This window comes from Lates calcarifer, linkage group LG16_LG22, assembly GCF_001640805.2.
Source record: "Lates calcarifer isolate ASB-BC8 linkage group LG16_LG22, TLL_Latcal_v3, whole genome shotgun sequence".
NCBI lineage: Eukaryota > Metazoa > Chordata > Actinopteri > Centropomidae > Lates > Lates calcarifer.
This window is the reverse complement of record NC_066848.1, coordinates 2,461,010-2,488,981: the sequence shown is the minus strand read 5'-3', so window position 1 is coordinate 2,488,981 and position 27,972 is coordinate 2,461,010. Positions and strand designations below refer to the sequence as shown.

Sequence of the window (27,972 nt, the reverse complement as noted above, 5' to 3'; positions counted from 1 at the left end):
AAAAAAAAACTTTATCTTTTTCTGGTTTCGTTTTCAGCTTTTGTTTTTTTCACTTTACATTAAATGTCAAAGATCCATTTCCATTTAGATTGAACTTTTTGCTTTACTCTTGAGAGATGTGTGACTCCTGAGTTGCCCACCAAGCTATGATGGCTGAATGTCATTAGAGGTTTGATAGCACAGGGTCAACCGAACGTCACACACTTGGCCCGTTGCTAAGGTCAGTGCACCTCCTGAGGCCTGGGACAGACAGGCAGCGTGGTGAGCAAGGGCAAATGAAAAGTAATATTCCCTCAAAGGCAGGTCATCTTTGGCAAAATTTGGATGTGAATAAAGCAGAGAATTCATGTCTCTGAGGTTTAAAATGTCTCCTCATACAGACATGTGGTTTACAGTGTGCTGGAGAAAAACAAAAACAGCTTGTGTGGGTGACCAGTCAAGCACAGAGAATAAGTTGTGTGTATTTTGGTAACACTCAGCATTATTTACTCAGATTTAAAGACAAAAAGAAGTCAGAACTTACATGTGCTCTCTGATGCATTTATATCTGCTTATGAGCCCAAACCAAAGGATTAATTCATTCATTTTTGACATCCCCTGGTGCATGTTCACAATTATGAAGGAATATGAACAGCAAATGAGAAAATCGGTTCTTCCTTTCTTTTACTCGATCAAATTTAGTGCTGAGGTGCTGAGGTAGAAAGCAATAAATGAAAGTCTAATAGGGGAGAACAAGATTTGAACTAAACAATGAAGCAAAAATACATGACTGCTGAGTCTTATCGGCAAACAGACACAGGTGGGGGTGCCATTTTCTTCCCAAGATAAAACTACAGTGTGCTACACCTACGCTGAGCATCAGACACAAAAGGCAACAGCTAAAAACTGCTCTTTACAGCTCCAGTGAAGAAAACAACAGATTCTAGTTGACCCCAATTATCCTGCCTTCACCGGGGGCTTCGAGGTGAGACAAGAACAGGGAACTGCTGCCCTTCAGGGCCACAGGGCGACTCTCTCTGATCTGCTGGGCATAAAACTGGCTCAATACAGCAATTACTGCTAGTCCCAAAGAAATGTATTGAATCAAATGCTCCCTCTGTCAAAATACACGATTGAAACTTGTTCTTTTACAATGAAAAGTAAAGGCTGTCAATCATAAGCACACTCTTCATGAGCACATAATGGAATTAGGCTCCTCTGCTTGAAACACAGTGCAGGTGTGAAGATGACGTGTGTTTAAACATGTCTACAACTGCATTCAGTGTTGTGTCTTTGTACGCGGCAGGAGAATTCACTTGACGCTGTGCAAGCAAATTAATTGAATGTGTTGTGCTGAGTTCAGGGGCAGTGCTGTGAGTTTACTGACAAGGCCCCAGAACAAACACAGTTTATCAGTCTTAGCTTTCTGTGTACTGAGGAGGGAATATGGGGAGTAAAACTCAGTTCATTACAGTGATCAAGGACTCTGTGCACGGGGCTTCTGTGGCAGAATGCAGCCGTTGGTTGATGATGATGATGATATTGTGTGAAATAGTTTTTTTATGTGGCCTTGAGCCCTGATACACAGCAACAAATCAGCAAGAAATATGAATCTCAGACTCTCACACGCAGACAAACGAACCAAGACACCTCGTGCCTCCTCTCTGACATCTTTCATTCTCCCCCTCAGTCAGATTCCTCCAGTTGAGTTTGCCCACCTCAAACCCAGTGAATGCAGAGCATCATTCTCTTCTCGTGTTTTGCTACACACTCCAAATCACAGCAGCTGATTTCTGACTTTTTTTCCCAAAGCAAGGTGAAGCATTTCAGATAACAGCACCCGAGGCTTCAGATCATATCAAGCAGAAAATCAATAAATGACACAATCATGGTGCAAACAAGGATTGAGACCTCCAGGCTAAGTAAACAATTAATAATTCATATTTGTGTTAGTTTTGAAGGCTGCGCCTGTGAAGCACAACCTTCTAACAAAGTGTCATGCAGCTGAAAAAAAAAGTATTCGGCTGAAATATCATCGCATGTGTGTTTTCCCTTCTATCTGTTTCTCATGGAGTGAGCTGGTCAAAGGAGCTGACTCGGGCTCTCCTATAATCTATAAAGAAATAATTCCCCAAGTGTCATCCAGCACTGGTGACACACCGGCTCAGACATGAAGTCAAACCGCTGCCGGATATTCAACTTGTTTTTTACAACCTGTTAACGCAGCGTGTGTGTGTCCTATTCGTTCAGCAGGGATCCGTCCATGGTGCTGAACTGCGGATCAACAGAGGGACCTGTTCGTCCAGCACCACACCGCGGCAAATCAACCTGAGAGCAGCTCTTCACTGTCTAAAGCTCGTAAAGGCTCATGTCATTAAACTGAATGTCATCTGCAGGGCAGACGGTGCCGGACTACATCTGTCAGAGAAGAGAAAACTCAGCTGCTGGAAGCTTTACTTACACAAAAACTCCGAACAGCAGAACTCGGATGCTAATCTCCAGAGCCAGTTCTCGCATGTTTTTCCTGCGGTCTGGGGGCGGCACATTCATGATTCTGAGATAATCCGACAAGTGAAACGGACAAAGGCGGTCCCGGTCAGTCCTGACGGTTCTTCACTTTGTATTCCACCTCAACAAAGCGAGCGCTTCCAGAAGCGGTGCTTCCTAATCACACACACCGTGCGCCTCCATCCCGACTCGGTCACCTGAAGCAGTCCTTTGCCTGTCTCCGCTCGTCTCCGCCTGTTTCTGTTCCCTCGGGCGATTTTCTTTATTGAAACTCTGTTGCAGACAGCTGCTCCTCTACCGAGTCAAAGTCTCCTTCCTCCTCTCCATCAATGACTCAGAGTGGGAGCGGGTTGGAGTTTTGTGAGGTGAAGACATCAGCATCGGTGGGGAAACATTCGAGGTGTGGGTTGGTACAGAGGGGGAAAGTGATGGGAGACAGCAAAGTAAAGAGAGAGAGACACTGAGCGTCACTGAGTGTGTGTGGAGTCAGAGTGTCTCTCTCTCTCTCTCATCCCTCTGCTTCACTTTGGAGAATCACATGAGTAGATGTTTCTGGAACATCACAGGAGGCCAGTAATGAGTAAGTTCAGAGTCTGTGTCCAGCATGATGGACGGTATTTTCTTCATCTGAAGCCAAGAGACGTTTGCTCCTAAATCCTTATAAATAATAAAGCGCTCACAGTAAATGTGACACAAACAAAGCAGAGAACCAGCCCAGTGGTGCAGTCTGGGTAGGTGTTCATGGCACTGGAACTCATCCATCAACACAGACATTAGGCTCAACACTCAGCCTGACACATGATATTACATCACTGAGCCAAAGGAAGGCTGGTTCAGGGGAGCCATGCTCTCTGTTGGCCGTTCCCCATACTGTCCAATCATACCACTATAAAGAATCTAGCACCTCAGGGCCTGTGCAGCCAGACGGTGATAAAGGAGCACAGGCAGCAGCTACCTGCAGGCCGGGAAAACCTGGCCAGCACTTCATAGACACATGAATATTTGATGCGCTCTAAAACTGGCCTTCCTGCATTACCTGCCAATCCAAGATGTGTGTAATTGTGCGTCAGTGTGCACATGTATGTGTGTGTTTAAGCAGAGAGCAGGAGACCATCGCGGAAAAAGCCCCTGACCCAAAAACTTCCTGCTGCCTTTCTAGGTCACAGGCTTGACAAGCTGGAAACTGATTCTGCAGATGCAGTGCAGAAAATCGTGCGGTTAACAAAACACCCAAGCTTCATACTACGAAGATAATTGAATGTATTGCATGCACGCTCACAAACACACACGCACACACACAAGGAAGTTTTGATCTATTCCTTTGTTTGGTACAGTAGTGTTCTTGCTGATGTGCCTGAAGTCAGTGGCAGCTCCCTAATAAGAGTCAAACAAAACAAGAGGAGACGTGAAATGGTGGTAGGTTAGGAGGTGAGATCTAACTTCAGAGCTCTCTGGCAGCCATCAGACCTTTCAGCTTTTACAGAGTGTGGCATGTTTATTACAAGCCATCAACGTGGTTTTACCTTGCAGCTTCACAGTTCAGTCTGGTCACAGAGGCTTTCAGGACCTTCCCAAGCAGCAGCACAGGACCACATAAACACTTAATTACCAAAGAGAAAAGATATTACTCTGCTCTTTCAGGTTAATAGGCTGCCGTGCTGACTCGTCCTTTGTTGTCAAAAAACAAACATTCAAGAGTTATATGAGAAGACACATCTTTGCTTTTCATCTGTCTCTATTCTTTTATTTCTTTTAATTGCAAACAACATTTTTATAATTCTGTTTCCTTGACCCGTGTCTGACTTCTTTTTGCCTCTCGTGTTATGAGTCATGTACCCCGGGGTTGTGGTTATGTAGCAAAGTTAGACATATGGCGCTCTCTAAAGTAGGTTGTTCCTCAATAAATCAAACTTGAATGCATCGTTACAAAGTGCTCCTAATCCCCTCCATGGGTATGGACGCGTGCACCATCCACTGTCGAGCATATTCTCTGCGACAGAGTGACTCATCGTGCTACAGAGGAATCGGTCCATTGCTCCCTGAGTTCTGGGCTTTATTGGCCATCTCTCCTCATTACACTTTGGGCTAGGTTTTATTGGAAAACATTCCTCATTCGTGGTTTATATACAGAGTTATATCAGTATGTGGGCTGCTGATCTACCTAAGGGGGTGTTAAGTTTGATACCGTTGTATACACCTACAGTGTGATAACAAACTCCTTTGCTGAACCTTGTATCCGTGGCCAAATAAGATGCATATCTAAAAGAAGGAATATGAAAAATGACGGTGCTGCACTGTTTTAACCCTGTAACAGGCAGCAGAGAGGGGAAAGCCACCCATTCTTATTTTACTCTGGGAGTACTATGATTAGTGACAAAGAATTTTAATCAGCTCTCAAGCCCAAGCCAGAACTGTCAACTGTGTCAGTCGCTTCAATACCTCCCCAAAGTGGAGAGATATATTTCCCCATTCAGAATGGCTGGCATTCAGTGTGGCTGAGGAAATAGTCATCAAAAATGTTTTTAATTTTTTTTTTTTTTTTTTTTGTCATCATCTAATCACCCTCATGAACTTGGCGTTTTCTGTTCTTGGCAACCTCACTTAATGAGAACTGGTTCTGGCAAAATCAACCATGAAATGACTTCAAAAAGCTGCACAATCCAAGCTGAGCAAATGGTTCTGAGTTCAAGTGTCATGTACTGGTATTTAGCTCAAGTTTTTATCCACTCTTTTTGGAAAGCGTCCCTACTTATATAGCCAGTCAGTCACATGTTAACTCTCTCCCTGTAACACGTACAGCTGTCCACATTTTAAATGTCAGTACTTTTTGAAATGTTTTTTCTAATCTGAAAATGTGTTTAAACAGCCACAAACAGCCACTGCAGCTACAAATGTAACAGAAGCACATAAGTGTCTGGTGGAGTCAACTAACTGACTCAGTAATGTCCACAACTAATCACCTGAAGCTTGGCAGTGGTTTGGCTTCAGAACATGTAAGCTGTGTTCAACAAACTGTCAGAGATCTAATGATCAGCTTTGCCCTTTTCACAACCACCTCAATCTGAGAGGCTGTTTGAATTATTATTGAGATACAACATAAGTAAAAATGAAATTCTGCCAAACAAACTGATGTTTTTTAGTTTCCATTAATCTTTGCCGCACAATAAGAAGACTCTGGGTGCACAACCTGGCTCGCTTCAGGCTTTTCTGTGTGGAGTTTGTGCCTGCGTGAGTCTCCAGCTCCCTCCCACAGTCTGAGGACATGCAGGGTAACTGGTGAGTCTAAATTGCCTGTAGGTGTGAATGTGAGTATGAATGTTTCTTTGTCTCTCCCTCTCAGCCCCGTGATGGACTGGCGACCTGTCCAGAGTGTACCCCACCTCTTCCCCGGTGTCAGCGAGGATTGGCTCCAGCCTCCCCGGGGCCCTCAAAGGATAAGCAGTACAGCTAATGGATGTATAATCTTTGCTAATCCTTTTGTTGCCGTTGTTACATAGACTGCTAAATGGTTTTTACCTCTTCAGGCTTCTAAAAATACAGAAAAGAAATGAGAGGAACTCATCTCTGACATTGCTTTACATTACAGCATCACAACTAAAAAGGTTAGGAATCACAGCTGTGAAGGAATGGTGCTGAGCTACTGAAGTTGTTTTGAAGGAGGCAAACAGAAAGCTGCACCAGCTGATTTCAGAGTTTGTGTTAAATACAATTTATTTTGCCATCAGACTGTTTTAATCACCACCTGTGAGAGGGATGTTTTAACTACCCAAAGCAAAGAGCAGAGAAAGATCAATAGACCATTTCACTGCAATTGCACTGCCTCACAACAACCTGAGTCCAAGTTTACCTCCTGTAAACTGTTTATATTCTACATATTATAACAGTTTGGTTGAGTTTTGTCCTGTTTGTGGTAGAGACCCTGGATCAGTGCTTTCAATTTCTCATTCATTGTTTGACACATATCACTCTTTACTTGCATAAGACATCTCTAAATAAGAAGGAAAGCAGGGACCTGTTACGCTAAAATATATTTTCCCTCTCTGTTGTCTGACAATAACGTTGATAGCGTATAAAGAGACACTTTAATTTAAGCGTCAGTGGACCACAGCGTATTCAGATAAAAATGTCAGCTGTCATAAGATCTTGTAAAATGTGCCATGGTGAGATTTCTCTCTGGATCCAGCACTCAACTTTATTGACTGACAGCAGTTTGTGTGTTTCTATAGGATGTAGACGTCCAACTGTGCCATCTCCAAATTTTCCATAACATGAAACAAAGGTATTCTGGATACATTTGAGGCAGCAAAACCTTAAATTTCTTCAAATGACTTCAGGAAAATCCTTCATTTATCACTCTGCTGACCCATGTTGTGTAATGCACTGAGATCAGAAGAATAAGCCATTTGATACCACACTTTACTAAAGTTTTGTATGGCTTGAACAAACAACTCCACCATCTGTGCTGTTCAACACATCAATTACCTTTAGTGGCTGGAGAAGGTGACAGTATAGAGAGTTGTGGATTTCAGCATAAAGGGTCAGTTCGCCCCAATCTGACAAAACCCCATTCTCACTTACCCCTGGTGGTATCTCATGATATATATATAGGGGAGTGAGTCTCAGCTATGGTGAGTCACCAAGGAAATAAAGAAAGTCTGTTTGTTTTTTGTTTTTTTTTGTTTGTTTTTTTGTAGAACTAGGACCTGGAGAGTGTAGTGAATACCAGGCCAACAACATTTGTCAAAGCATGTGTGTGGACAGTAATACTGTACACAATAAATAATTCATCTTATATATAGATATAATATCTAAGGCCACTCTTGTTGTGTAGCTGTAAATGTTTATTCTAAGTTTGTATTGAACCTGTGTGTTCAGTGCAGATGGGATACTGTGAGTTTTTCTCTCAGTGTCCCTCATATCAGTATACTCACAATCTTACTCTGGGTCTTTAAGCATAATACAGCTTGACTAATCCAATCATCATCACATTTATCAGTGCTAATGCCATCAGTGAAATTAGTAATTAATGTCTGCAATTAGTTCTGCCTTTGAAAATGACACAGACTGTGATGAAATATTAAAGTGCTACAAGAATAGGAATATTCATGTAGCCCTTTTTGTCTGCTTCAGGACGACTGTGGTTTTATTTGATTTGTGACTCTGTCACAGTGTCATCCATTTGCCTTATTGTAATGCAGGTTCTTAGACAGCTAAAGCAGAGAGGGCTTTACTTCTTTGTGGATAAATCGCTGATCTTTGAAAGAGAGAAGCTGTTGAAATTACCGCACCTTTGCTGGTGCTGGTTTACGTGAAGTGTGTAAGCACTCACAGCCTGTGTGTAGACTTTTTATTGTGAAAAATGTCTATAATATATATGTTCTCACAGTGTGAACATATATATATAACAGTGATAGAGACAGCATGCATACTGTATGCACACATAAAGCATGACTTGTCTCCTGATGATGGGATCAGACCCTGCAGCCTCACTGAGAAATCAAGAATCACCAGGACTAACTTTATTGTCATTGATCAATCTCTTAAACACCTAAAGCAAAACATCATCAGGATTTTAGAGTGGATCCAAAATTTTTCTTTAAACAAGGGCAAGAGAATATATATTGATTTACCCCTGAGATGTACTTTCTTGTTTAGTTAGAAAACGTATTGATTTACCCAGGGCCATACTTGGTTAGTGAGTACATAGCCTTCTATTTGCTGCTGATTCCACACCACGTTCTCCACTACTCCATGGCTTTGTCACCCAGCTGCTACTCTCTAATGTCTTCTATACAATAAACACACAGTCAGTTAACATCACAACAACATCACACCTTTTTGACACGTATATTATATAAGATATATTGCTCATTAGCTAACTAGTATCAGCTGTTTAATTCATGCCTCAGCATCACTGGCTCATTCATCGGTTGCTTGGCTACCAGCTGACTAGGAATGTCCAATTATTTTTTCGCTCTTATTCAGTTCATGTCAGCATCTTCCACCACCACCACCCTTCACCATTGACTTGACCTCTCTGTGACTAACCCTGGTTTCTAGAAATCATATCTCTATATTACTAAATAGTTTAACTACACTGTTACACTGTATTAATCTAGAAATTGTATAAAACACGAAACACAACATGTTTACTTTATTAACATTTGACTGAAACCACCACTGTCTTTTTCTAATCTTAATAAATCTTAAGGATCCAGTCTCTAGTCCTGGATCCTTAAGCCATGTGCTTTGTGCTCTCACCATTTATCCAGACTATCCAGACTACCCTACCATTTGTGTGCTGTACTTAAATGTAGCACTCTTCACACGAGAAAAAAACATCGCCAAGGAACATAATCAAGGCAGCAATTACACTTCAAAATGTATTTAGGAAAACAAATTATTTGTAAATCAAAATGAACAGGGTCATGCTGCTTTGTTTCATATGCAAGGGCAAGAAAATAACACCATTATCGTTCTAATTGGTACGTGGACTTTGGTAATGACATCTAATGCCCTCTTGAATTCAGTAGTGGAGCACTGCTGAACATCAAAGTGATATTTCAGCTCATGCTTATAGACAACCCTTTACATATGTGACATGTCCATAGCCTTACACCTAAACTGTGCAGATGTTCTGGAAGCTAAAAGCTTTTGGTTCGTGTGGTTTTTGTGTTCTTTCTGTCTGAATGCATAATTTCGCCTCATAAGAAGAAAAAACTGTGAATTCCCATTAACGAGGGGAGAAGAGAGAAAGACCAGAAAAGAAAAGATTTTTGGGACAGGAAAGAGAGAGGCATAATTTAGGAACACTAAATTGAAGTGCTTTGAGAAATGACTGATTACAATTGGAACAACTGGGCCATTGTCTCCTGTTCTCACATTTGATTATTCACTGAAAAATGTATTAGGGCGAGAGCTGTGGAGAAAAAAGATATGATTCTCTAATTAACTGAACAACACGAGTCCTAAATCCTATCTCAGTTCAGTGATATTACTCAACTCTTTGGTAAAGGTCAGTGATGACACAGTTATTACCCTCAGCCAGTCACTGGAGTCTAATTGCTCCTTTGCAGTGTGCAGTAATGTCTGACACTGTCAGCACTGGGAATTCTGTATCTGCATGAATCTGTGTATTATGTCATACATACAGCAGCTGCTGGAGACTAACTAATGAAACAAGTGTGAACTTTGTCAAGAGGACACACACAGTGTAGTAAGAACAAAAAGTGTTGAGCTTAGCTTTAGTGTCCTAGTGGTCGTAGGAGCAGGCCCAGGATTTTACCCAAGCTGCACCACACCCCTCTCATTTTAATGTCTTATTAAAACTGGTAAGCACACAAATGAATACACACACACACACGCACACAACAGTAAAACAAAGAGCAAATAAAAGCAAACAAAAACAGTATTGTGTTCGCAGAGATGTCCAATTAAATTTATTACAGAAGCATGTTTCTAATTTTAACTCCCTAGTGAGAGTAAAACTCAATTAAGACAGAGATGCCTGAGCAAGTGTAATTAAGTAAAAGAGAAAGAGATGCAGGATGAGTATCAAACACAGACAGCTATCCTGCCTGAGCCTCTTCTCTCCTCTGAGCAAATTACGCTCTCTCCTTTCATGCCAAACTGCTTCCAGTAATTTCATTTTAATATGATTCTAAGACAAACAAGCCAAGGCCTACCCTGCTCCTTGTTATTCATGAAAACTCAACCTGCCATCTGTTATCGCAACTAAGTCTGTCAAACACCAACTCAGATGTATTACTCTCCCTGCTGCACAGTGGCGAGCACTTCTGTTTCAAAGACGCACTCACTGCAAACAGCATCATGTTACTGCCCTTCATGCTTTTTAGGGTGATTTATGTTCTATATGCTCATACGAGCCTCATCAACTCCACATATTACAGATACTTATCTGAAATTGCTTCACAGGAAGCATGACATCAGACAGCACTTGAGCAATTAACCCTAAAATTCAAGAGGTCTTTTGATCATTTCATTTCTATTATAAGTCCTTTGATGTCAGAAATGAGTTCTCCGTACTCTGATGTAGATTCATCCACTTAAAAAATTAAAGCGAAGCAGATACATTTGTGTATCCATGCCATACCATCCTGCAAGGTTTCACAAGTTCTTGCCAAAAAGTGGCTCATTAGAATCAGGGGTAGACGTGTCTGAGGTACACTCATCATTAAAGCAGCTTTGTGGACATGTGAGGTTGTCATAGTGAAAGAGGCTTTTGAATTTTGCACAGAGTGCTTTGGTTTTATTTACCTGTGGTTAAATCCCTGTCCAACATCCAAATGCTTTACATATATTTTAGCATAACTAGAGATGTTAATTGTAAGGTAATAATGTAAAACACAGCGAGGCAAAATAATATGGTTCAGTCCTGTATCAGGTATTTATTATTCATCAGGTTCATTAGAGTTCATATTCTAATTTCTGCCATGCTTGTTGAAGTCCACTGGAGGGTATATGGGTTAACTGTCACTGACTGGAGGAAAGAGTCAGTGGAAATGTGAGGATTTGACTCTCTGGACCTGTGAATGCTAATATGGTGACATGATCATAAAGTATAAAGTTTACTGTGGTATAACTTTGTAAAATCCCCGTCTCCCCAGCCTGAGCCGTGCTGCACGACACACTTCCTCTGTGTCACTGTGTATCACGGTGGTTTGCAAGGGTCATTTTCACGGCTCACTGCTGAAGCTGTCTTTGAGACATCAAGTCTTCCAGCTCCATCCAGCTGTGCAGCCCAGTCTGACCCGCCCCTGACCGTGACACCCAAAGGCAGCCTCTCCACTCTCTTCTTCTCACTGTCAGTTACCCCATCAGCTACTAATCCTCTTCCATCCTTTGTCTCTCTCTACAAAAACACTGCATTTTTCAGGCACAGTCACAATGCCAACATTAAAAACTAATTAGAAAAAATACAATAACAGGATGTTTTGCTGGGAAAAAAAACTCATTTAAATAGTAATATAAAACAAATATTCCCACTATATGCTGTGTTTTCCCTCTCAGAAAATAGATGTCCTTGATCCACATTTTAAAGCTGTAAAGCTGAATAAAGTGTGACTGACACAACAGGCCTTTTTAAGCTAAAAGCTCAGGTGTTACTTATAGCACTAATGAAGGCTCTATTCTATTTCAGCATCCCAGTTAATGCATAATACTAGGACACTGAAACTGAAGCAGCTAAATGGAAACAGTGCTTTTCTTACTGTTTTATGTCAAAATTTCTTAAGTAGAACAGACATGTCATGCTAAAATCCATATTCTAATCATGTTAATACGACAGTATGACTGGAAACTTCTCTCCTTGTTAACATGCAAGTCATCCCTTCATTATTTCCTGCTGTTTTTTCATCCTCTATATCATCTTTTGCCATCACAAATGCTGTCATGGTCTCTTACCAATAACCTTTCCTGAAAAGAGCACAGCAGTGCAGCCACTGTGCATGAGCAGCTCTGTGGAGCGGACAGAGGACACACCTTCAGCAGAGAAGAATGATGGGACACTTCAGCAGATACTAGAGCCCCAGTGCTACTTGGCACGTACCTGTGGTGAGTCCTTCCAAAGGTGTTAGGTAACCGTCACTAATAGGAGTGCACATTAACCTAGGCCAGCAATTGTCTAGGTATTCATGACTGCCAAGGGATGCTGCCGTGGCAGTGCCAGTGTAATAGGCTGAGCTTTCTTCACCCCTCTGCCCATTTTGGCACCAGCTTCTTCCAGATGACAGCTGGGAAGTCATTAGTACACTACCACATTGCTCAAAACACAAAAGGACCTCTCTCACTTGGTGTGTAAAGATGCAACTGCTTGATGTCAGAACAAGTTTCAGAGGACATATACCAGTATGATGAATGAGAAGCTATTTCTGCACGTCCAGTCTAAGCTTTCTAATCTCAAATGGGAATACTAATCAATTTAAAGAGGAATGCAACAATTTATCGTTATTTCAGAGGTTTGGCACAGCCCAGATATTATTTGTGGACATGAGCTCACTGTCTCACAAAGCCAAAAACCTGAAGAGACCTTAATCAGTCAGGATTAGTTCACCCAGAAATGATTTTTCTTACGATTAAATCCTGCCTTACAGTCAGAACACCTAATCACAATCCCCCATATGTACACCAGTATAAAACAAATCTTCACTATCATGGTTTGTGTGGCCGCTGCCAAGTGGCATTATGGTTTCTGGCACTGCCACAGAGTTTCATAAAAAAGTATTGCAGACATGGGAGCCGTAAGTCTAACAGCAAATGAGCAATGTTTACCCACAATGCAAGTGTGGACATAAGCAAGCATTACACATAATTCAATCAGGAGAGACATGGAACCAAAGAGCATGAGAAAATCTGAAGTAGAATAAAATGTACTGTGCACAGGAGAAATCGTCTTTTGGCGCCCAGCAGGAAGTAGATCTCCACAGGAGGCAGTCAGATTTAAGTGGTGCCTCCGATATAGAGGAAACTTGCCCCCGGAGCCTAGACACTGGTGGTGGTGATGAGGGATGGAGTCCAAGGTTGGGAGGTTTTCGTGAGAGGGAAAAGTTCTGAGCAGGGGGCGGATAGAATATGGCCACTGGCCAGGCAGGAAGGGTGGAGGTGGGTCGCACGGCTGAATGAAAGCAGAAAGAGAAAGAGAAGATTTTTAAACTTTGACAGGTTAGAAGTGATTGGCTCAAAGCGAGCGAGTCAGGTTGTGATAGGATGACGATTAGCAGGTGGGGCTTAGAGATGGCGGGAAACGGCTTGTGGCATGCGCAGAGAGATGTATCCACACATTTACATGGCCGTACTGAGATATCACTGCATGTTTCCACATTACAGATTTGTGCGCTTTCAAGTGAGTCGGACTCATGAATGCCGCTCATTTTACAGAGTAACTCAGAGAAGAACTGGCCTCATATCATCTAACTTGCGTAGTTGCAGTAGGCCTCTTCAGAGCAGAAATGTCATGGCAGTGCAGGAAAACCACAGGTGAAACTGATTGAATAACACTTTCCATTTAAATGCTAAGTTGCACGGCCTCGGTGCTGTGCATGCTGGCTGACTACCATGATTTACCGAGACACCTAAACTGAACACAGCCATCATTAAAGTCATTAATTACTCACGTGCTGCTCTCGTTAAGACGAGTCAAAATGCCTACTAAATGTTACAACAGTCATATATCAAATGCTCACGAGACTTTTCGACCAGTTGACGACAGAAAGGTAACTGTTGTTATTTTGACGAATGTTGCAAAGTCGCGAGGGGCTGACAGAGAGGAAACAAAGTAGCGACTGGCAGCGTTCCATTTATTATTTCAGTTTTGCTCGCTAACGCTAACCAGTACTTTTAGCTAACACTCTTCACAGGATAAAGAGAGTAGCCTGTGACGTGCTAACTGTTCCTCAGCTAAATAAACACTTGCATAACTAATGTTGAGAAGTTTTGGTGGATATCGGCAGGTTTACTGTGAACACCTTTAAAGGATGGTTCAGTCACCAGTGAGCGGGATGAATTATTTTAAATACAGTGGAGTAAACGAAAAGTTCAAATTGGCTACTTTTATGTATATTACAGTGAAAAAATATTGAAAAATTGCTCTAACTGTTTATTACAGAACTAAAGTATCTGTAGGGTTTTTATGTACATGTATTGGCAGCTACTATGGTACCAATTATCAGTACTAATGTCTAGCTGATTACTGTCTGACTTCCATAACTGCTCACACTGTTCTGTCCTGGAGCAAGTTCTTGGGACCAGAGATGCAGCACGTGAAGGGGGAGAAAATATTATTGCATTTGCTGTCAAGCAATAAAAAAAAATATCCAAAGATTACATTACCATTAAAATGTACAAAGTTTGTATCCAAGTTATTCAAGTTTTGGTGAAAAGAATCATAAAACCAGATAGTGTTAGCCTCCACTATACTTTGCGTTCACATTTTGTCATTATTTTTGATTGATTTTTAATTGAAAGTGTTCGTCTGTGACTCTTTTGTGCTTAAAACAAAAACACTTTCAAACTTCAGTGCTATTTGATTGGCACCTCAGTGCCTAACACTAAACTGCCATTCGGTGAAATATCCAGCAGAGAGCAGCAAAGTATCAACTTTGAATCATCACCATCCCCTCTGCATCTCACATGCAAGGGTGGGTGGGAAGAGAGAACTTTGCATTGAAAAATATACATACTAAAATACTATCCTCTGCCTTTATCACAGTAATTGTGCAAAAGTGCAAGTCTGATAATGAATGAATTAATTTTCTCTCCGAAAGAAAACTGGTTCTGCAGCCATGACACATCTTTGTTTGTACCTCTAGGCCTGTAGCAGTACTACGCACATCCTGGAGGAACAAAGTCCTTGTGACAGCAGCAGTCAATGTGAGTCAGATATTTTTTTCTGTTTACCTGTAAACTAAAGAATATCTAAGAGAGACGTAGTTCAGACTAGTTTTTATTAACACATCTGCTCTGATATTTGCATACAAGATGGTTGTTCTCAGCAACACAATTAATGCAATTAAGTGTTGCAGTGTGATTCATAAATTTGCAGCAAGGGAGGATGTTACTGCCCTTGTCTTATGTAAAATAGAACCAAATTAACTTATCATTTGTATGAATGAAAACAGTAGTCTGGCTTTGTCACCCTGCAAAAACAGACCTCACAGAATAAGAAATGAAGTTTGTGCATCTTAAGGAAATGTCAGATTCCATACCGATGAATTCTCACATACTGTACATGTGTGTATTTATCACTACAGTATGTTAAATTGTTTCTGATAAAAGGTCACAGATTCACTAAATTAACTTCTCACTCAGCTGAAAACTGACATTACTCTGATGAATCTGATTGTACTAAAGCAATGCATTGCTGTAACAAACACCTCCGCTGGGTGCCCTGTGCTCTCTGGTATCTCGACATATCTCGACAGAGGCAGCGCCCTGGTGTCCTGAACCTGCAGGACAGATCTTAATCATTTGCCCTCAAGTCCAGAGACCCCTAAGTACATCTAAATTAGGATGTGAAAGGAGGGGAATTCATTTCCCTGTGTCATATTCCTCATGTTGACATTGTGGCAGGTGCTTTTTATTTGTAATACTTATTTAATACACTAGGTGGTGCTATCACACTGGCTATTTCTCATCAGATGTATGACCTCTGTGGTTAAATAATGGATTTCAGTTTTAATCTGTGTAATATATTAGCTCATAAGCTTATTTGGGATGCTCATAAATATATCCCTTTAATCTCAGTGAATTCAGCCCTCTTCCGCGATGCTTCTAAATGATTTGTCTACACATCTAAGCGTAATTATTTGACATTTTTTCGCTGACATTAACGCAGCAGGGCCATGGATAAAGGTTGCAATAAAATCAGCCCACATCAAATGACAAACATAGAAGTCATTTCAGATTGCATGCACGGGCAGAATTTGTGAGCAGGAAACAAAAAACAGAATCCCATCGTTTAGAAGCAACATTTAAAACCCACGGGGCTCCACCTGGAAGTGCTGGAGTTGAATCCTGGTTTAGGAGGAGTGGAGTGGATGTTTGTGTAGGAGCTGTTTGGTGGGTTTTTCAGCGCTAGTTCTCATCACTGGGAAGTGAAATTTGCAGTGACCGGGGCGTTGGTGGTGATGGAGTAAAACTAACGGGAGAGAGAGGGATAGAGGAGAAGGGAGGGAGAGAGTGAGGGAGAGAGAGGGGGTAGCAGATACTTGGTAACGCATCACAGAAGGACAGGCAATCGAATCTAAAGGCGCTCAGCCAGCGACGGACACGGACGAGGAAGGTAGGCTAACATGACAATGACATGATGATCCTGTTATAAGTTGATAGACATGGAGCTTTGTTAGAGGGATGACTGCGGCAGGAAAATGTTTTCACATAAAGGACGTTGTTCGTGATGTAGGGAGATATTTCCTACCCACTGTACTTGTGCGTAATTCATGACTTTTACGCGCACTGCCAGTTCCTCTACTTTGGCGCACAGTATGGTTATTCATTGTCTTTTGAATTTGCGCATCAAACAAGAGTTTCACAAGTAGTTAATTCATATGGTAAATGTTTCGGTGTGCCGTCAGTCCGGTGAGAGGACCGCTAAGAATCCCATCTGAGACCACTTCATTCAAGTTGCGTTGCCTTCTGTAATGGTCCACTCCAACTGTTGCTGTTGTTTCATCACAGGTTATGTTATCAGAGTAATTAGGCAGTCAGTTAATGTGAAGTGGTGTGCATGCTTACGCAGAGGTGTCAGGTGTACAGTGTTATCTCAGGTAGCCCTGGTGACTCCACAGCTGCCTTCTGGGAAGCGCCTTGGTGCACACTTATTTATTCATGTGTCACCTGAACGCGGCAGCGACGCAACGCCAGGTTAAAGGGGAACACCATTCAATTTGATAATCTAACTGTTAATCCCGTGGCCATGGTCAGTTGAATGTTTTTAAATATATAGCGTCTTCTTGTGATTATACTGTAAATACAGTGGTACCAGTTGTTAAAGATATCATGTAATGTCGCTTGAGTCTTCATGTAGGAATTACTTCATAGACAGCTATGAAACAATGACTTGCAGAGTAATGACATGCAGATTTTTTTCTTTCAATTGTTTTTTATTTTTATTTTTCCTAAACACACACACTTTTCAACCAATTACAGTTTTTTTGCTTTAGTGTTTAAATCACAATTTAATGCTAAATCCGTTTATTATTTAAAGTCCTACATCAGTAAGTTCAGTGGTAATGTGGGATGTTTGTGATGTATTTGGACCTCTGCTGATTGACTTGACAAGAAGCTTCAACATTTATCAAAACTTTAACATGAAAATGAACATTAAATCACCAAAGCAGTTCTATAGTTTAAAATCAGAAAATACTTTGACACACTTTTACTTTATTCTGTTTGTTGCTTTGAAACTTTGGCCTCAGAAATCCCATGTTGCAGAATCACTCTCATCTTCACTGAGGTCCACCAGTGAATAAGTACTGAGGTGCTGTTATTGTCAGACCTGCTACAAAGTCAAAGTATATCATAAAAATGTGCATATGTTGCACACATCCTGTGAAAATATTTTTCATATACCATCTCATGGTAAAATAACCAGATATTTTAGAGTATGTATGTGAGAAACTGCAGCCGTTTTTCATGCATTATGTGGGGGGAAGCATGCCGGTGACAGCTGCCCTTTCTGAGTGTCTGTCACTCTCTCTGAATTCATTCAGCATACATGAAGGAAGGGGAAAAAAATAGTGAAACAGAGAGTCCATATCTGACAGACACCTTGACTGACAGGCTCAAATGAAACCCAATATGAGGGATAGAGGAATGAATTGCAGATCCAGTGAGTGCTGGACAGTCGTACGAGGTCTCTGACAGGGAGCACAGCAAGGTATGAGGACAAGAAAGGATGGAAGGATGGAGATGGTAAAGGATGGAGAATGGTAAACAATGAAAATGAAAAGGATGAGATGGCAATGTAAGAGTATGGAAAAGTGGTGAATATTAAAATGAAGCATCTCATTTTTTTCCCATGGTTCTTGTAGCTCAGCCAATCTGTGGAAATTGAGTGGAACCATTGGGAAAGGTTTGGCATCGATTACCAGGCGTGAAAGCATCTGAATAGTCTGTATACCTGCTCCTGAGTAACTGTTAGGCAATGGCTCATGAATGTAATTTTTCAAGGTCTTTATTTATTTATATGTGTACTCAGTTTGCTTTAGTAAAGTGAGCTCAGAGTTGAACTTGACAGTTTTTTTTTTCTCTTAACCGTATTTATTCAGTGATGCTTTTTTGCTGACAGAATAATGCTCTGTTGTGGTGTGAGCACAGTGGTCTCTATGTGACAGCTTTTGACACACAACTCACAGAGCGTGAATGTCCGTTTCCTGCCTCCAAGATTTTTTTTTGTGTCTGCACAACATTCCTGGTGCTTGCGATCGTGATAATGATCATTCTATGCTTCCCAATTTTCCCATTTCTACACCAACCTCTCCCCTGGTCCAGCTGTGTGTGGTCATTAAATCAGCCAAGGCAGTCGGGCAGAACTGAAGAAAACAGGTTGGAGAGGAAGGGAGGGCTGAGAGGATGATTTTGCTCAGCCAGTTGTAGTACAGCTGAACCGTCAGTTCCTGCATGCTGCTGTCCTTATGGATATGAAGCCATGCTTTTCTAAATTTGAAATGGTGGGTAAAGGGCTCACAGTACATCTGATCATTCACAGTTCCTTTTTAGAGAAGATGATGTCTTAAATAGATGGTTGTAAACCCAACCATCCATAATAATCCTGTTGTAGTCCATTGCTACTAATCCCTGTATCCCTGTATTGATTCATTACTGTGTAAGTGTGAAACCATTATGAAGGAATTTGGAAATTGAAATTTCCTGAAGGAATGGATGGAGGCTTTTCATTTCTCACAGTTAAAAGATTGGGGATTCATAGCTAAGCCAGTAGCATTTACCATATCGAATCATATTCTCCCCTGGAAATAAACCATGCCATGTAAAACAAACAAAACAGCAATTTAATGGCAGCTTTGCTGTGTGACAAATCCTTGTTGTTGGTATTTACGCATGGAATGCTGCCCTGAAGTGGGGCTGAAACGGCACGGAGAGAGACTGGATGGGAGGAGAGACAATGAGGGTGAAGTAAGATGGGAGGCAGGAGCGAACGAGGAGAGAGGTGAAGTGTTGAGATGCAAAGGTCATCTGTGCTGAAGAGGAGCTACTAAATGGTGTGTTTTGATCTTTCAGCCGAGATAGAAACAGTCAGCTTTTGGTGGGGTGGAATGACTGTGCCCTAACAAAGAGAGAGACAAAAGGAGATGAATGAGTCTCTACAGGCTATCGGCTGCCCTCTGACACAGCTGTCTGTGTTTATGTTGTCTGATATACACACAGGCCTCTGCTGGGACAGCTGTGCCAAGTGAAAAGAAAGCCTGGCTACGAAACCGGTATTTAAAAGTGACATTAAAATTTGGGGAAGAGGCAATCAGGTCACATTATGGAGGCTTTGAATTTGTTTACTGGCATAATGTTTGAGTGAGGAAGAAAAATCTCAGTCTAGCTGAGCTGAGGCAAATATTCACTGAGACAAATCGCTTTCTAATGGTATAAAACAGGGGAAACTCATTAACAATACATCTCATTGTCTTATTAAAAACAGTTACAGGCTGTCTACATGGTGAGAGAGGGGTGAAGCTGAAAAGATTGTGATTCAGTAGAATAAAAGTAGAGCAGAGGATAAGAGGGGCATGACAGCATATTGATCTGTGCTGTTTCTATCAGTAGATGGATGAGGAAAAAGTCATGGAGTGTATCATTATGTTCTCACTACAATTTGTCCACAAAAACACTAAAAGCCTAAAATCTAAGAGCTCAGATTGTTTTGTCAGTCTGCTCTCCGGCAGAAAGGAGGTGGCAGCAGCATCAGACATGGTTACTCGCTGCCTACACACCTTTGTGTAGCATGTTTCTTCAGCTTTTGACTCTCATATCTTATGAGACAATAGTCTGTCCTGTTTTTTTTTTCCACAAAAGTCCATTTCTCAGTTATTTGCGTGCATTATTTTATATTTAATTTCAATTTTAATGAATAGCTGTAATAATCTTCTCTCTCAGTTCTCCTAGGAAATGAAAACAAAACACAATTTGTTAGATTCTTGTCACAGTTCACTGTTATGGCACACTGTAGTGTAATTGATCCATAAAGAACAGCTTATCTGCTCAGTTATGATCTTAAATTGAACATGGTAAAAAGCAGAATGGAGGTATACAGTGCTCAGTGTTGTCTGTATATGTGAGACAAACATACTGTGGATACAAATCTCCAAATGGCAGTTGTAATGACAGAAGAAATGGAGCCAAGTGAGGCTCAATAATCATTCATTATTATTACTTACTGTCTCTCCATGAATTCAGACACCTGTCATATAATGAGATAATATATGACTGAGTGTTAGGACATGTTTTGTATGTGACTGTTCTTAAGTTAATATTGCAACATATTGTCTTAATATCAACACAGTTCTGTAACGAGAACCAAGGCATTCATATTTTTCATATTGTTGTTTGGAGTGTGTAAATCAGACTCAGTGATTCAAGATGACATTGTTCTGTTCGCCGCTCTATTGAGTGTTGGAATAAGGATTAATCTGATTAATTTATGCAAATAGACAATAAGTAATCAATGTCTCCTGTTGTTACCTGAGCCCTGTGCACAGACACTGAACTAGAGTATAGTAACTGAATGGATTGTCAATAACACGTTCCCTCCATCACTGCACCATCAGTCTTGAGTCGGTTTTAATGCTCCTGTTGCAGGCGCAGCTTCTCAGTATTCATTTGACAAATGCAGACACACTTACCCAGCTGTGTCTCAGTATGTGGCACATCAGGAGGCTTCTTGCCTACTCTTTACTCCCAGTGAACATTAATCAACCTCAACCCCTCCCTCCCAACGTCACACACACACACACACACACATCATAGCGTTGGTCAACACAGGGCAGGGTGTGTATGAGTTGTGCCTGCTCATGCGTTTTGTGACAGGGTGCAGTAATGCGGCACCTCACAGCGCTCCCATCCTGTTCCTGATAATTACTGTCTCCCCAGGTCTTGTGTAAGCTGCCTCCTCTCTCCCACAGTGTTCTGTGATGCTTTACTGTCAGTCCATTCGGGATCAAAGAAGATGCAGGCAGCATCTCCAGTGGAATAGCAGAGTTTGGCCTGGCATGTGTCCCATAGTCCTTCTGTTTGTTGGGCAGGGAGTTATGATCTTTTATTGAGCTATATTCTGAAGAAGCCAGTCAGCAGGGATCTGCTTTAATTCTGCTGAGACTGAGGCTGTTCATGACATGTTTTCCAATTCATTAACATTTGACTCATTTAGTTATCTCTGGTAGGTTTGCAACAACTTGTGTAAAGATGATGGACTGCTGTGGAAATGAACCACCACTGTTGCTTTTGAACATAGCATGCTGTAAGCTGTGCTGTGTGCAGCCAGTGCCTTCTGTCTGAAACAGACTCTAAATAGAATCCAGCACTGTGGTTGTTCATATCACCGTTTGCTTGTCTTAAACGTCTTTTCCAAAGACCTTAGCTGCTAATTTGCTTAGAAAGTGTGACATCAGCGGCAGCAATTTCATATTTGACCCAACCGTAATGAACAGTTTGCTCAGCAGCAATGCCAGTGCCAGTTTGATTATCATTTCTACTTGGAAAACACTACATGCTCTGCAGTTCAAATGCCACCCCATTTACATTGCTTTCTTGTCATGTGAGTGAGGTTTGCTGAGTAAGGCTTTCAGAAAGTCATGTCATGTTGGAGATGAAGAGATCAGGAGGGCGGGAAGGAAGACATTACTCAGCTCATCAGAGCAGCGCTGTCCCTCGCTCCTCCCTGACAAAGCCAAATGTCTGCTAATCTGTCTGTGATCACTGTGCTAATGAGTGATGGCTTTTTCATGAGGACTGAGGCTGGGGGTGGGCAGAAATCTGCCATTGATTTGCTGTGATGATCCAGATTTGGCTGCTGGCTGAAGCCCACAACTCCCTCTGAGAAGGGTGCCTTTGAGGTTAAGGCAAGTCAGACACAATCGCCATGTAATCAATAATATCGAGTGCTGTAAGCTAGGAGATACAGCCATGTGGGCAGGCAGGCCTCTCTGGAGAGAGCACAGCAGGTCCAGATATTACTCCTCACTTTACACTGCCTTAATCACACATTACTGTCAGATAAGCTATAGGACCACAACTCATTAAATAGACCTGGACCTTAGCCACCCTAAGCTTTGCCCAGAGGGAGCTGTATGTGTTCCTTGTAGTCATTCTAGGTCTGACTTTAAATCTGAATCCAGGGCATATTGACAAGTATTACATGTGTAAACACTGGACATGATTTAATGATTTCATTTTCAGATGTTTGCTGCAGTAAGTGTGAGAAACTGGTGATCCATTAATCACAGCTGAATTATAACTCTCACAACCAAAGCAAAGGTTGTCCCACACTTTTAAACAAAAAGAGTTTAGATAAGCTATACTTGTTTATTACTGTTTGGGCACAGAGAAATGGTTGTCTTGGACCCACACTTAACATGACAACACAACAAATACATTGCCCACAGAAGACATGTATTTGTTGTGTTGACATTTTACATCAGGACACAGGAGACATAATTATCTGCCAAAGCTTAGCACAAAGAAAAAAGAGTTTGAAATGACTACAGAAAACATATATAATTGGACAAGCCAGTAGTAAATCAAAAAAGGAAGAGACACGAGCCAGTGTAGATAAGACCAAGAACAGGAAAGAGAAAGAGGGAGATGACGAAAAACAGTGAAAAACAAAGAAAACAGACAGAAAAAGGCAAGCTCGGGGAGAGCGAGAGGCTGGTTCGAGATGTTGTTATGGGTGAGGGGGGTGAGCAGAAGATGAGCAGTGACTCTGACAGAGTGAAGGAAGGGGTGAAGAATGTGAGGGATTGATAGATGGTGACAGTATATCCAATGAAGTGGGACAGTGCCACAGCAGGGCCCAGCTTGCACTGAGGACCACATTCCTGCTCTGCCCTGTTCCATGCATAACTGATAGAGTTGAACATTTCAGCCCGTTGAAGTGTCTAAAGCTACGTCATGCTTCTGCACTAATTATTAATCATCTGCCTTCATCTCCTTTTATTTATTATCTGCTTTGTGCTTGATAGCATTCCTCAAAAGAAAACCAAAATGTTAATCTGTGTTTCTCATGTCACAGAATGTTTGTTTAAGTCTCTTTCTAAAGGCTTGTTTTTTGAGTAACACATGCAGTGCTTGTTTTTAATCCACGTGTCTTTAGAATATTCAGAGGAATTTGTTGCGGTTAGTTTTGTTCATACAGAGTGATTCGCACAAATCATCAAAGAATTGGTTTTAATTTTTGAGTATGGAAGCCAAGACTGTGGCAAGTGTTCCTTGGGTGGTGAAGCAGGGTTTGATTGCCAACACTCACCCTTCCACTCTCCTTTTATCACATTGTTACTGAAGTGATTGCAGTGTTTAAAAGAAACGTATGCCCCATAAACTGCAGATTGTATGGTCACACAATAACCTGAATCACCCTTGTAAAAACGGAAAAAGAGACAAATTATCGTGCCATTTTCAATAATGTTATTTTAAGTGGTACTAAAACGTATTTGCCGAGATTCTGACTCACAGTATCTGAAACAGTGATTTCTGCTACCACACACCAAAAATAAATATTTAACTGACATGTAGAAAATTCAGCAGTATCGTCTCTTTTCAGCAGATAATCAATGGGCATACTGTGGACAGACTTTCAATACAAAAAGGTTTCCAATGAAAACTGCTGACAACAATGAACATACTGTCTTTCTGGAAAGACGTGAGTTTTCCAAACTTGAGTTTTTGATTCAATTTAGAATATCGTAACTTAAATTCAGTTTACCTGAGTCGACCTGGCACAGTAGCAGATATCTCAAAACTTGGGCATAACTAAATTTATCTGCATGGTGAAATACCCAAGGGTTTGTGATTTGGGTGAACTGACCCTTTAAGTTAGCCAAATACTGTAGCGTTCTTCCCTAAAAAAGCAGTTTTAAAGCCGTCAGCGGTTTTAAAATTAACTTTGTGATTTGCAAGTGTACAGACTGACAAAGAGATCAAAATAAAGACAAGCAATGCAATAAATCAACCTGGTACAACTGCAGTTATGTACACTCCAGTTTCTTAGTGTTGAATGCTAATAACAACACAACACCAAATTAATATATTTCCCACATTAATACTTAAGTTATTATGTAACTGGCACATTTCACATTCATAGAAGAGGAGTAACACACACAATCCAGGCTGCACATACAGGCAAGACAGAATATAGGTGGGTCAGTGTGACCACCTAGTGCTCTAGTTATAGTACAGTGCATCTGTAACTTTGTGGGGGTGCTTTCTTTGTGAGAATGTTAATTATTGAGTCCTCCGGTATCCTGGTGAGAGCAGGGAGTCGGATGCTGCTGCTGCTGCAGTAGGACTGTTTGTGTTATCCATGGCTGCCTCAGCTCGCTCAAACCCAACATGTCTGTCTTAACCAGTATCCATCACTCATATTCACCCGTTCGTCATCTCAGAAATGTCCCTTAGCATTTGGAGAAAGGATTAGTGAGGAGGCAGGTGTGTGTCGGGGGAGGATGTTGTTGTAAAGAGAGAGAGAGAAGACCATACATATAATAACTACCATCTTACAGGGAAATGAAAATTCGGTATTAGATTGTACCTGATCTTTCACAATGATGGATTTATTATTATTATTATTTTTCTATTACTAAGTTCTTCTGTCGCTTGTGCCTCAATCTCTGCTCTTTAAAGTTTGGTTCCTTCGTTCCTGTTCCTACTTTGATCAAATAAATTTTAGCTTCACCGTTCACCTACCCCTCCAGAGGAAACTGTAACTGCCTGTGTGGTGGTATAAAGGCTGGCAAGTGGGATGGCCGAGAAAATCAATAGAGCATGGTCTGATTCTATTTAGAAAAGCTGATAACATGTAGATATGATACAGAGAAAACAACTTTTTCAATGAAATGTGTTTTCATTCAACAAAGGGAGTTTAAAAAATTTATTTATTTTTTCCAGTGTGGGCGGGTTTTATCGATTGTCCTTATCCAGACTGATCAACCCTAACCAAGCATCAAAGAGGAATACAGGAAAACACTGAGAGTTTGCCCTTAGGTCTTGTTGCTTGCTGTGTTGTAGTTACTAGGTTTGATAAAGTGTGTATGCCAGTCTTTGGCTAATTTAAATGCTCCAGGGTGTTGGAGTCATGCTACCTCTGGTATGTTTATGATACAAACAGTAGGAAACGATATTAGAGGAACTGGAGTGAATTTCTGTCCAGCAAAGGCCAAGTTGTGGAAGTGTGTAATCTGTTTAGTCTGTTGTCGTCAGCTTTCTATCCGAGCTTCCCACTGAGTCAACATAACACCCTCTACTAAAGGACCACAGTCATATTTCAGAGGACAAGAAGGGAAGAAAGGGCATGAGGGGGGAGATGAGGTTTTCAGGGCCCAGCAAGAGAGACGAATGAATGTATATAAGCAAAGAAGGAGGGGAAAAGGAGACGAGGAGGAGATGGAGTAAAAAAAAAAAAAAACAGACATGGCCATGCAGGTTGTATTGTTACAGAGAGTGAAATGCAATAATGCTGAGGAAACAAGAATCCAAATGAAAACAAATGTGCCTATTCAAACTGACACACATGCACAGCTAATATAAACACGCACACATACAGACACATATATTTACAATAAGCAGTGACAGCCTATTCTTTACCTTGCATCTCTTTTCTTACTCACCTGTATTTTAGCTGCTTTGTCTGAATTGAATCCACCACATACTGTATATCTCCAGCAGCACCACAGTGACAGGACAGCAAGCAGCAACACAAAGCAGCATGTCTATTGTGTTTTTATTGCTTATCACACTGGTTTCTTTAGTTTATTTAGCTTTTTTTGCCATCAGATACCTGGAGGACGAGCGGCCCCGTCTCTGCACGAGTTTACCATGAGCTGAAGCACAGTGGGCTTTGGGGAGAAGGAGAATTTAGAAAGATAACCCTTCAAAATTAAATTGTCAGTGTATGATTTTTCCGACCAGTGAGACCTTGTTGGGACAAGTGATGACGGTGTAAAGAGAGGGAACAAATGAGAGGGAGGGGAAGACAGGTGCAGCAGTTTACACTTAATTAGCGTGTCTTTGCTGCTTTCCGTCCAGCAACACTTACAGTAAACACCTGTGAATGATTACACTATAAAAATCTTAATTATGTTCTCCACATGTCAAGTGTCATTACATGTGATTTAATTTGACCTTAAAATTGGTTTTGGTAGCTGCACCACGTCCTGAAAATAACATTTACACTTCCCTTTTGCGCAAGACGGTGTTCTTTTTTCATCAAACAATTAACAGTGCAATGTCTTGATTATAGCTATTATACAGTGAGTGCTGTAAATGAGCTGTTGCTGTGAATTTGCTTTCATCAACACCCCACCCCTAAAGCAGACACACACACACACACACGGCAGAAGACACCTGCTTGAGGCATGGCATTTAGCAGATCTTTTTCTGTCCTCTAATTATACCAATCACATCTCCTGCTTACTTACACAGTAATCATCCAACATAAAGGATCTGATATATCTTTGGACATTATGTGGATAGACTGAAACAGCAATGTGAGTAATCAGCTAACCAAATAACTGTGACTGTACTCTGTGTTTTCATCAGGTGCAGGTGATGTCGTGGAGCGTGGGTTTAGGCGGCAGGATGACATTTGCCAAGCTCCTCCTTCCCTTTCTCATTCTCCACTCTTTCTGTGAAGGTGAGTCCAGACTACAGAAAATGAATGTGTGTAAAACTACATAGACTAGACTTTTATTTTGTGAGTGGTGAAGGTAAGTGAAAGTCATTTATGCTGCGTAATATTAGCTTCTCAGTGACAAACTGTGGATGACAATGGATTTACTTGACAGACATTTTTGTGAATATGTGCAACAGCATTTAACCATGAATCTACTTTTGTTAGTTAAATACAGGATTAGGAATAAAAGTGTTTTTTCTAATATATTTGGTAAAATATGAATACCTTCAAGGCTACACTAAGATTTGGCAGCAGAATTTTACCGTACCTCTCCCATTTCTCTCTCAGTTTTTCATTATTAACTGCCTGAAAGGATTTTCTGTCTCCTACCCTCTACACATAATGTATTCCCTTGCCTTTTCCTGACTTGTACACCTTTTCCTTTCAGCCCTGAACATCGTCTATGTTTTTTGTTTCCCATTTTTCCTTTATATTTTATCTCTGCCATTCCTTTACTCTTGTTCTCCTCCACTCGTATGTTTTGCATAATGTCTTAACATTACTGTTCAGCCCTAAAAACTCCTTAAAAATATTTGCCTGCTTGCTGGGTATGTCTCTGTGAGGGCTTTAGAGGGAGACATATATATAGTGAGAGAGAGCATCGAAGTCACGGTAACTGTCTCACAGTGACAGGCAGGAGACACCTCCAATCACACACAACTCTGAAGCAGCAGGGAAAGTTATTAAGTGAATGCCACAACCTCTTTCCGTCAAGCACAATGAGTTTATCAAGGCTTTTTTTTTATATATATATCTCTGGAGTTCTCCAGCCTCTCGCCTCTCACTCACCTCACACCTTGTGTTTACTCTCTGTGTTACCACCTCTCTCTCTCTCTCTCCCTTTCTCCCTCTAAGTAACCCATTAGCACACTGACCCTGTGCTCCCCCTGAGCATTTCCTCCTTGATCCAGCAAATTGGATTGATGATCATTGTTGTGATTATTTTGTAGCTGTAATCTATCTGCATTGCACTATCCGCGCCTGATGCAGTGCCTCGCAGTAATTAAGCCGTAGGTATGGATGGGAGCTTGTTAACCCTCCTCCTCACCACTCCCCTTCCCGAGAAGCACGCTCCA

General features: G+C 41.2%; 2 protein-coding genes across 3 annotated transcripts in view; one reads left to right on the top strand and one right to left on the bottom strand.

Moving 5' to 3' along the window:
- plpp4 (phospholipid phosphatase 4) overlaps positions 1 to 2,964 on the bottom strand; it is a 39,934-nt gene extending 36,970 nt beyond the window's left edge. Inside the window, exon 1 of the mRNA XM_018686485.2 lies at positions 2,441 to 2,964. Coding sequence (XP_018542001.1) covers positions 2,441 to 2,529 — 89 coding nt within the window. The 5' untranslated portion in view covers positions 2,530 to 2,964. The remainder of the gene's footprint in view (positions 1 to 2,440) is intronic.
- Positions 2,965 to 13,335: 10,371 nt separating this feature from the next.
- The window catches only part of LOC127138939 (cadherin-23), a 113,460-nt gene continuing 98,823 nt past the window's right edge, over positions 13,336 to 27,972 (top strand). The window contains exons 1-3 of one of the 2 annotated variants that reach the window (XM_051076912.1): positions 13,336 to 13,482; positions 14,814 to 14,874; positions 26,764 to 26,857. In XM_051076912.1, the coding sequence (XP_050932869.1) occupies positions 13,460 to 13,482; positions 14,814 to 14,874; positions 26,764 to 26,857 (178 nt within the window). In that variant the 5' untranslated portion in view covers positions 13,336 to 13,459. Of the gene's footprint in view, positions 13,483 to 13,564; positions 13,719 to 14,813; positions 14,875 to 26,763; positions 26,858 to 27,972 lie in introns of those variants that run through there. The other variant, XM_051076911.1, reaches the window with a different exon arrangement.